General features: G+C 39.3%; 4 protein-coding genes and 1 pseudogene across 5 annotated transcripts; 1 reads left to right on the plus strand and 4 right to left on the minus strand. All coding sequences in view use genetic code 12, as the record gives it.

The window, feature by feature from the left end:
• Window positions 1-528: 528 nt before the first annotated feature.
• Window positions 529-3,207, minus strand: OPT6 (Opt6p; the record flags this gene model as incomplete). Its single annotated transcript, XM_051813873.1, has 1 exon — window positions 529-3,207. One exon carries the CDS (start codon window positions 3,205-3,207, stop codon window positions 529-531), a length of 2,679 nt encoding a protein of 892 aa, XP_051672520.1.
• A 247-nt stretch (window positions 3,208-3,454) lies between these two features.
• Window positions 3,455-4,687, minus strand: CANMA_001866 (uncharacterized protein; the record flags this gene model as incomplete). Its single annotated transcript, XM_051813874.1, has 1 exon — window positions 3,455-4,687. One exon carries the CDS (start codon window positions 4,685-4,687, stop codon window positions 3,455-3,457), a length of 1,233 nt encoding a protein of 410 aa, XP_051672521.1.
• A 416-nt stretch (window positions 4,688-5,103) lies between these two features.
• On the minus strand, window positions 5,104-6,759 carry CANMA_001867 (uncharacterized protein; the record flags this gene model as incomplete). The annotated part of the gene is made up of 1 exon (XM_051813875.1): window positions 5,104-6,759. One exon carries the CDS (start codon window positions 6,757-6,759, stop codon window positions 5,104-5,106), a length of 1,656 nt encoding a protein of 551 aa, XP_051672522.1.
• Window positions 6,760-7,677: 918 nt separating this feature from the next.
• Window positions 7,678-7,929, minus strand: CANMA_001868 (annotated as a pseudogene). The gene has a single exon. A coding segment is annotated over exon 1 (252 nt).
• A 398-nt stretch (window positions 7,930-8,327) lies between these two features.
• NAT4 (Nat4p) lies at window positions 8,328-10,203 on the plus strand (the record flags this gene model as incomplete). The annotated part of the gene is made up of 2 exons (XM_051813877.1): window positions 8,328-8,981; window positions 9,704-10,203. Coding segments are annotated over 2 exons (1,154 nt in total), but the record flags the coding sequence as incomplete, so codon positions are not given.
• Window positions 10,204-10,355: the final 152 nt, after the last annotated feature.

Raw genomic sequence — 10,355 nt, forward strand, 5'->3', positions numbered from 1 at the left:
TTGACAGAACTGGAAGCCACAAACAAGTTTAAGAACTTTGAGGTTGAATTCAAGTTTACGCTAGCATCGCCATTACCCCCAAGAACGGACTTGGCGCTGAAAAAGGATGAAGAGATTGAACAGATTGATTTGATATACCCAAATGGATTGCTACTAGTGGAGGGTGTATAGACAAACGAGCTTTAGTACATCTATTCAACATTTATATAGCCTATAGAGTGATATGCAGTCACACTGTTGTCATCAGTTACTTTGTTTTTATCACTCTCAATACTCCTCCTATCACTTAATGTAGTAAAACCTAAAGTTGAAAATACAACTAGAGAGCATCGCAACGCTGAACTTGTTGTATCATCGGTGCTCTAATTCAATTCCGTAGTTCTAAGAGTCCAAAAAAAAAGGCGAGTTTCAATAGATTACTACCATCAAAATGGGCCAAGCCTTCATTAGATGGTCCACCTGGTATAATATTTAATTTGTGGAGGTTCAATATCCCGATCATGTTCTTGGATTGGCAAACAGGCGCCTTCACGGGAAATGTCCTTTTCTTAACCCCACATAACCATCAGGTGCAGTGGACGCATCCTTCCAAATTGCTGGCAATTTACCTCCTTCTATCCCTTGCTCGCTGACAGTATTACCCCACCATTTTATTTCTCGTGAATTATACTGTACCGTGAAAAATATTAGCAAAGAACTGAAAGCAACACCGGCCGACAATGCACTCGTTAGAATATAATTATACTTTTCCCACCACAATAAATAGTTCTTCTTAATCCAGTACATGAAGATATAAGAGACGTACAATCCACCAGTAAAGTACAGGAGATTATACGGTGCAAAATCCAAGAAACCTCCAATCAACACACTGGGCTGGAAATATCTTGCTACTCTTGCCGGTCCTCTGTTTTTAAACCAAACACAGGGAAACACTAGTAGCACTCCCAACAAGAAGCACCACTTGAGGACTGGGTATAATCCTGAAAATACTTTTTGTGGACCTATTTCACCGTATTGAATACTCGAGTAAAAGTATGTATTTGCTCCTGGACAGCTCAATTTGTCCTTCTGGTGCACATCACAAATGTCTGATATGTTCCCTAGTTGCCAGTTGGCAACTACTAACGATACAATAATATTGATCAATGTAGATACTAGCTGACCCTTGAATATCGCCTTTGGAGGAATTTTGGCATAGTGCGCAAGTTTTTGGTCCGTAATATAATTGCTAGCTTGACTGTCAATATTGTATCCAAATGCCTTGAGTGTGATCAAGGCTATCCCTGAATTTGGAATAGAATACCCCACAATCAACTCAACCAAGACATTGAGGCCGAACGAAAATCCCGTGGTTGAAGCTATAGATGTCAAAGGGATCAAAAATATGAAATTTATCAATATGGTGAAAAAGATACCCCACACCGGTGTTTCAGTTGGATAAAATACAACAGCCGCGACGGCAAACAGCGTGCTGACAATAATAATTGCAATAAACCACCAATCTGGTACATCATCATACATTGACATCATTTTGCAATGGGGATCTTCAGAGTATCCTCCATAAGGGCTGTCACTGTGTTTAGACTTGAATGCATCACTAAGTGACATCCACACGTTGACAAAACTCGACTTCATTGAATCCCACTCAGTAATGAACTGGTACAATATTGCAAATGGATAAAGACAAAAGTTGGCCCCGTAAAGAACCAAGTTGGCCGCAGAAAAATAAGGCGGTCCTATTTCTTGATACTTTGAGTCGCTGAACTGGTTTTTCTCATTTAAAATCAGGTGCACGTCGTATATTTCTGCCTTGTTGCTGAATAATTTGTTGGAATTGATAGGAAAATACGCTGTGAAGTAATTGTTGGTGTAATAGACAACCATAATCACAAAAAACCCGAGTAAGCTTCCTATGTACCTGTTGACATAAGTGTAAAAGGGGATAGTCAAACAGCCGCCAGCATCCAAAATATTCCAGTCAAAAGTTGGCCACAAGTTAAGCCCCAAGCCAGCGGAAGTACCTGTTATATTTACCAAATGTATCAGTGACGGGCTAAACCAAGTTGGCCAGTTGAAATTTGACAACGCTTTGAATAAATAATTCGGTATCCAATTGTAAACAAAACTCATGGAACCGACTAAGATGAAAAACCCATATCTGGAGATTCGCCAGCCATGAACTTTATTATTAGCATCCTCATGCATCAACGCTCGATTAAGAGCAATTGTAGGTAGTATTGTGGGCCAAAGGGCCTTGCTCGGATAAACACAAACCTTTTTCATGATCATAGCAAATCCAAAGCCTAGAAACTGAGTGGAAACAGTCAATAGTATCTGGAAAGTAATCGTCACCCACTTCAAGCCATAAAATTTATCTAGTTTCATGACAAATATGTTATAGATCAGGTACGGAACACCGGCCGAACACAGATAAATAATGGAGCTCAACATCATTTCCTTGTAAGTCCAGGGGCCAGGGTTAAGATCAAATGAAAAACTACCAAGTGAGATCCGTTTTTCGGGTACGAGTTTTTCCCATAGTTTTCCACAAGGGAGAAGCAATATTTGTATTGTATGCGAGCTCAATGATATATTGGGCATTCTGTGAACAAAAAAACTGTTGATTATTGACCCCACAAAGGTCCAAAAGAAGCCAATAAAATAACACCGAAATGTTTCCACAAGGATCTCTGTGTCGTCTATCGGGTCTGAAATAGCTCTGATTTCTGGATACGGCGAATGGTAGTGAATTAAGGCAGCCTCAAGTCGTGCTTGTAATGACCAATCGAATATATGCAAGTATGTCTTGTTCTTATTGTGACTATGTGAAATATCCTCATCTGTGATTATGTCTGTTTTACCTATTTCTTCATCCTGTGGAATCGAATGCACAAGTCTTTCTAACAAATGGTAATCTTCCTGCAAAAAATTCACGTCATTCTTGTGCTCAACTAAAGCATTCCGTAGTATTTCTACTGCTTCTGATATATCCATTTTATCAACTATGCCAATGATGTATTCCGTTCCTTTCGGTAAAGCAAACAGGGGAAACTTGCCACTCTCGTAAACTTCGTCGCTGATTACGCCTAGGCGCAAAAGTACGAAAAGTAGTTGTGACTTTGAGAGCGACCATATTTTCAGCCCAGACGCACTTGTGGTATCAGAACCATGTAATTCTTGAAGCTCTATATACTCTTGGTTTCTCATGTTTTTAGATGACAATTTTCAATCAACACAAATCTGTTGACACCATAAATTATTTTTTGTTTTTAATTTATTTTTCCGTTTGTCGGTTTTGTGTCGCGTAGCGAACTGTGTGGGGAAGGGCAACTATCTTCCACAACAAAGCTATTTCCTTGCTTTTTTAGCGACCTTACTACTAGACAAGGCCCAGCGTAGAACAATTTTGATGGAATTGTATATTGCTTAGTTTAATTGCAAACCTGGTTGTGTATTATGTTTTTCGACGTTTTGCTTTACTCCTTTGATCATTTTTACAGTTTGTATGGGTTTTGTTCTTTTCGTATGTTGCCAAAATGTCTTCTACATTGATTGCACCATTGCCGTTTTTGCAACTGCAAATTGTTTCTTTACCAAAAGCATACTCTTCAACAAAGTAATTATCGGCTGGTTCCTCATCAAGATCGAGTCCACGCTTGGTGTTGTCCGCATCTTCAATGGCTTTGATAACCATCTCGTTTTCTTTCTCGACATCTGGTATCATAGATTCCAAGGTCTGATTCACTTGGCCAACAAATCTAATTTTGCTAATGGGGAGCTTTTCCCATTGCTTTAAAACTTTAATCAAAAAAGTGAAAACCCCATTGATTATTTTGCCACATGCTAGTAATTTCTCGGCACTGGGCTCTTCTTCGGAAGCATTGGCTAAATCATCCTCTGTTGAAAACGTAATCAACCCCATTGCAATATAGTATAAGGACATTATTCTAATATAAAGCTTCAATTCCAATTTATTACGGGTTTCCAACCTTTCATCAACTTCTTTGTACAAAAGATGGAAGTGGACCATCTCGTCGTAAAACTTTATCTCTTCTTCAGCTAGTGATTTGTTCTTTTTGTTCAATCGGGCTGCATGTGCAATTTTTTTTGGCATATACACAAAGGTGGGTTCACAATCACTGGGAGCCTGACCCTGCCAGTAAGGTGGAAGAAGTGGTTGGATCTTTTCATCATACAAAACGTCCCATTTGCTCCTTTTGACATCCTGTGATTGTGGAAACACGCTATAGATATTATTGACCGACGCATAAATGAGGTTCTCTTGGCCAAACACCTCCCAGTGTTGAGTTGGATGGGTTACATCTCTTATATGAAACGAACTTGTGTTCATCTTCGTGGTAATGGCAATTTCTTCCGAAGCCAATTTCGGAGATCCCTTTAGGGCATGTAAAGTACGTTTTTCTAAGGAAGGCAAAACTGGCTCTACTGTATTGGAGTTTGCCGCCTTTGATTGGTAACACTCGTCAAAACCATCGTGTTTTTGTAAATACTTGAAATTTCCTGTTCCATTATGTATAGTCCTTTTTTTTAGTTCAGTCGACCTGAAATACTCGACTTTCAAACCATAAGGAATTGCGATCAAGCAATTGTAAATCAATTCCAATTCATTACAACCAGGATACATGGGGAGACCAATCCCTAATCCTTTAACCTGGCTAAATACCATAGTAATAAGCCAATATTGAATGAAGTGGTATATGTAACTAAAGAAAATATGTTAGTGTCAAGCACTCTAACTAAAGTTTTTGCAGCACAAAGGAGATCTTGGGTCTGGCAACAAACTTAATCACACACCTGTTTTGACCTTCACAGTCGAACCATATCTTCATAAATTCTCAAGCATTCTATAGGGGGGGGGTTCTTTAATTTCGTCGATTTGATTCTAACCACTAATACTATGTTGTATAACTCAATATATATGGATGTGTAATTCAGTATATACGGGAGTAGAGTGTGATATGTTGTAGATAGTTTAATTCACTTAACAAGAGCCCAAATTCTTTTTCAAAATATCATATTTCATTTCACTACACTATAAAGGTTTTGGAAATACAGGCATATTTACTACTGTAACTCCCTTGCTCAGTTTTGCAAGGTTTGGGCAATTTCAACCAACTTCTCATCGGTATATCTTAATCCAACAAGGCACAAATTTGCAGGTGCCTTCAGGAATGAGCTTGGACTATCATATATTTCGTAAAAATACTTGTCTAACTCATTGAGTGGTGTGTAGTCTGTAAACGGTTGATCCAAGGATTCATCAACAGTGGTGACAGGAAATACTAAAGCTGGATAGTCCAAAAGGTTCCATTGCGATGTGTATGTCCAATACTTTGTGGTCTCGTGTTTTGCGGCAACGTTGGGGAATACAGGAGCAACGACGGCATCAAGAATGTTGCCTTCAGCATCGGTGTAGTCACGCCAATGCTTCAAAAATTTCTTTCTGTACGCTTGTTTCTCCAAATTCCAGTGCCACTGTTCATGCATATCCAAATCCTCTGCTCCATCAATTGCCCACCTGGTTTGTTCAAGAAGTGGTTCACCTGTTTGCAAGGTAGAGCGGAAATCCCTTGCTCCATCCTCAAAATACAATTTACCTAAGATTTCTGCAACTTTTTCAGGGTGGTATGGTTCAAATTGGACAACTTCAAAGTTCTCTAATCTATCCAATTTATTCTTAATAAGGGACAATGCTCTCTTGATAGGAGGCGAAGGATTAACGATATTGTCGGACCAATAGATACCAACCCTATATTTCTTTTTCTCGGGTTTCTTCCATTCAATGGGAACTAAAGTGGGATCAACTAACCATGGCTTTGCTTCAATGACTGTTTTCATTACCAAGTCCACTGTGCCCAAAGATCTCGATAAAGGTCCTGTCACCGAAAGGATGGATTCAGATCCAATGTTGCAAGAAAAGTAATCCGCAGTAGGAATTCTACCCAATGTCGTTCTCAATCCATAGATTCCATTGAATGCTGCCGGACATCTAATACTACCACCAATGTCACTGCCTAAACCGAAAGGACTTGCTCTCAATCCGTTCAATGTTCCTTCCCCACCTGATGAACCACCTGAAGTAAGTTCACCGTTGTGGGAATTCACTGTACGACCATGGGAAAGCGAAACGCACTCAAGCATCATCAATGACTGTGGATTAGTGGTTCTAACAAAGGGATATGCACCATTCGAAACTAAGATGTTGACAATATCAGCATTGTAATCGACTACCCTATCGAGATAGCATAAGGATCCATGTGTCACCGACCTGCCAACAAACGGAATCATCTCCTTGATTGAAAAGGGCAACCCATATAAAGGAAGGTGCTTTTTGCTTTCGTAGTTTGCATCCAAGTCTTGAGCGTATTGAAGTGCTTCCACGGGTAAGAATTCTTGCACGCAATTGGTAAGCTTGGATGCCACAATGCAGGCCGTTGTATAAGCCTTCAAAACTTCAACACATGTGATCTTTCTGTTTTTGAGGTCCTTCAACAATTCAACAGGATCCTTCTCAGTGATGTCCAATACTTTTTTAGGCAATGTTTGCAAGTACTCTTCCAATGGGTATTTAGCTGGCGAGCCAAAGTCTTCAGTGTTTGCACCGATAGCTGATGGTATAGCACTATACTTTTCGGCTAAGCTAGCATCAAAGTCGGCAAGATTGATGGCTTGTTTTAAAGAATTCTGAAATGTTGATTGAGCCTTGACCGCAAGATCTTTATAATTATCAGTGAGCATTGTTGTGTGTAGAGTTCAAAAGTAACTGAAAAAGGCGTAATAGTTGGGAGCCCAGGAAGGAAAATTGTAGGTGTTTTTATAATTGAGATTTGTGGATTCACTGCTAATCTTCTACCCCAACGCCCAAAGTTGTCACCAACCTCCTCCTGAGGTATGTAACGGTTAAGCTGAATAAATAGGAGATAAATTCCGCACAAGAAATTGATTAGAGTTGACTACGAACACAAAGTCAATATCTTTATTAAAGTTCTGTTCTTGCTTACAAAGCTCTTGGTCTTTTTAATAGTGAACTCCTAAACTCTCCAAAATCACGGGGAATATAATTCTTTGTCCACCCCCACAAAGTATTTATTTATAACAACATATTTAAAGTCTGATTACATTTAGTAATCAGAGTCTCCACCTATGCAGATTGTCGGGCTAGTTTTAGCAATGTGCTGATTTTTTTGGCCTTGCACCTGTTGTGGGGATAATCTGCAAGTTTTAGATCCCTCTCAATTCGTGTCAGCAGCACATATTTTAAAGTCTTTTCAATAAAAACCGCCCCTTTGCTTACAATTAAAGACAATAATGGGGAAATCAAACACCCCGTCTCCTGAAATTTTAACCCGCTGGGCTATATTTTAATCAAATTTCTTAGCCCAACCAACTTTAGCTACATTCATAATCCAACGTGAAGCAGCAGAACTGGGTGGTGTGTTAAAAAAAAATCATCATAGCCGTAATCTGCTTCGAAAGCAAACATACACTTGTTAAGGGATTCGGTATTCTTCGCCACACTGGTAGCATCTTCAAGATTGATCACGCTTAGCAGATCACATAACCGAACCAAAAACCATTACCAAAGATGTCAACCAGAAGCAAATAATTACAATAAACAAGTTTATTAAAGAGTCTTTCGTTATTAGTTATTATCGATCAACGTTCACTCTCCAAATCCAAAGATTCTATCAACTCCATTAGTTCCAACTCCTCTTCCCAAGCCCTAGCCTCGGCTTCTTGTATCTCGAAACTGCCCCTCTTGTTTTCATTTAGTATCTCCTGTTCATCTTCAAGTAGCCGATTTATATCCTCACTACCCAAGTATTCGCGTACTTCTTTGTCGTACTTTCTTTCGACATCTTGTTTGCATTGCTTGTCGATGACCTTCTCTCGTCGCAACAGTAACATTTCATACCTATGTTGATTCCTGACCTGGCGTAGTTTAGTGTGCTTATTTCTTGGGTTTATTGTAGAGACCCGCTGGGATGTCTCTTGGTGAGTGATGTGATGGAACTCTGTGGACCTACCTCTGTTATGCGTGGGTGAAGATGAAAGAGGGTCTAGCCTTGCTTTACTTCGACTCTTTTGTGTTTCACTTATTTGGTCAATAATGTTGGACGGGGGAGACGAAAAAAGCTCCATCAGGACGTCAGTGTAGTCGCTCTTTGGACTTCCAGTCATGCCTTTGCAATACAATTTAGTAAATGAGCTTCGCTTCAGCTTTATTTTCAAAAGTTTGTAATTTTTATTATGAAGATGCGCGTCGCGTTCCCAAACAAAACACTATTTATAGTTTGAGCCACCACATGGATATAGACTTCAAGATTGATGGAGATGCTTACAATCAGTACTCTGAGGATAATGTCAATTTGAACGAATCTATTGCCGCCGATGTAATGTTGAATTACATGCATGAAACATTTGAGGTTTCTGGTTATGGTAGATACATACATCAAAGTACGAACTTGCCAAAACTGTTTTTCAAAAGTATTGTTGACGTGATTGAGGAGACGATTGGAGATCTTTACGTTAAGAACAACGGCAATAATTGGAAAAGAGAAAAGAAGATGGAGCTAAAGGAGCCCGGCTTAATATTTGTATTGTTCACAGACCCTAAAACGAGTAAGGTGGTGGCATTTATATGTTTCAAATTGTGTCTTGAAGACGAAAACAATTTGGTGTTATATTTATACGAAATACATGTAACTAGTGACCATCAAGGCCAAGGGCTCGGACAATATTTGATAGACCAGTTTCATAAGCTCTGTGTTGACTTGTCGAACTCCTCCAATCTATTATACCGGCAGCTATCGGGTACTGCGTTGACAGTCTTCTCAGACAACGAAAGAGCATTGTCGTGGTACAGCAATATGGGCTACAAATTAACGGATGATTCTCCGAGTGACAAATTATTGAGAAATGGAAAGGTTAGAAAGCCAGATTACTATTTACTAAAACGTGTATGTACTACCTAATTACACCTTTCTTTACAAACAATTCCCCTGTCTCTAATTCCGCTTCACTAAATAGGGGTTGGAAAGTACTATTATTGGCTATGTCCACCTAGTTAGTTCATATGAGGAGCTTGTATTAGCCTTATATTTGTAATGATTGGTTCTATGTTGAAGTCAATTTAAAGTTTTGTCGCAAAAGCGCTATAACTTGCGCACGTGGTTAACTGCTAAATTGAAAATATAACAAAGTATGAAAAGCTTAAAGCTTACAATGGTAATCATTTAGTCAATAATGACAAGATATTGGGACTACTACACATGGGGGTGGTCATCTTGAAACCAATTACACAAATTGGATGAAATTGTGTTCTTGAATTTGTATGAAGACTTCATTAGAGGGCTAATTAACACTAAAATGCAAATCAAATTAAATTAACCGACCACGTTGGGATATTGCATATTGTTCACCCAGTAAAAAAGTGACATCTCATTGTTTGTCGTAGGTATCTTATTGGCTGACAATGGAACGGCATCAGACGAATATAAATTAGACGTAGTTTCCCTCTTTCTTTTTCTACAAGCTGCACTCAAATCTTTTTGACAGCCAACCTATTGGAGAAAGAAAAAAAAAAATGCTAGCTTCCTTGATTGCTCCAGCTCTTGTGCTTCAAACTGTTGCAGCAACGCCTTATTCCGCGCCCTATTTTGGAAAATACTTCCACGGTCAGAGAACTTCTGGTGATTCTTCATCCGATGGTAATGATTACCCTGTTCAAGATTGTTCAAACTTTATTGCCAACACGGCCGATCCCTGGTCTTGCCATAACACTTCTGTTATACCAGCCGAGGACCAATGCTGCTTCGAGGACTATGGTATATTATTACAAACCCAGTTTTGGGACTTCAACACAACTTTGTTGGACTTGGCTGTGAATGGTTCAACTCAGGAAGTGGTTGAAGCTGAAGTTAGAAGTAAGATTGAGGCGCTCGATGATGACATCAAGAGGACATTCACTATCCATGGGTTGTGGAATGATTTGTGCAACGGCTCATACAACCAATACTGTAACCCGGACTGGGAAGTTGACGATTCCAAGGACAACCTTACCTACCTTATTGGCGAAGAGTTTAAACAACCCGAACTCTTGAAGATAATGAAGAGATATTGGGTCAATACAGAGAAATCCAATGTGGAGGATCAAGCAAGCATCGCCTTATGGGAGCATGAGTATAACAAGCATGGGACATGCATGAATACCCTAAGCCCATCCTGTTTCACCAATTACACCGAATTTGAGAATACAGTTAATTTCTATAAAAAAACAGTTGAAATATGGAGCCAATTAGACACCTATCAGTTTCTAGCCAATGCCGGTATTT

Source organism: Candida margitis, assembly GCF_024628925.1.
Source record: "Candida margitis strain CBS 14175 chromosome Unknown scaffold115, whole genome shotgun sequence".
Lineage (NCBI taxonomy): Eukaryota > Fungi > Ascomycota > Pichiomycetes > Serinales > Debaryomycetaceae > Lodderomyces > Lodderomyces margitis.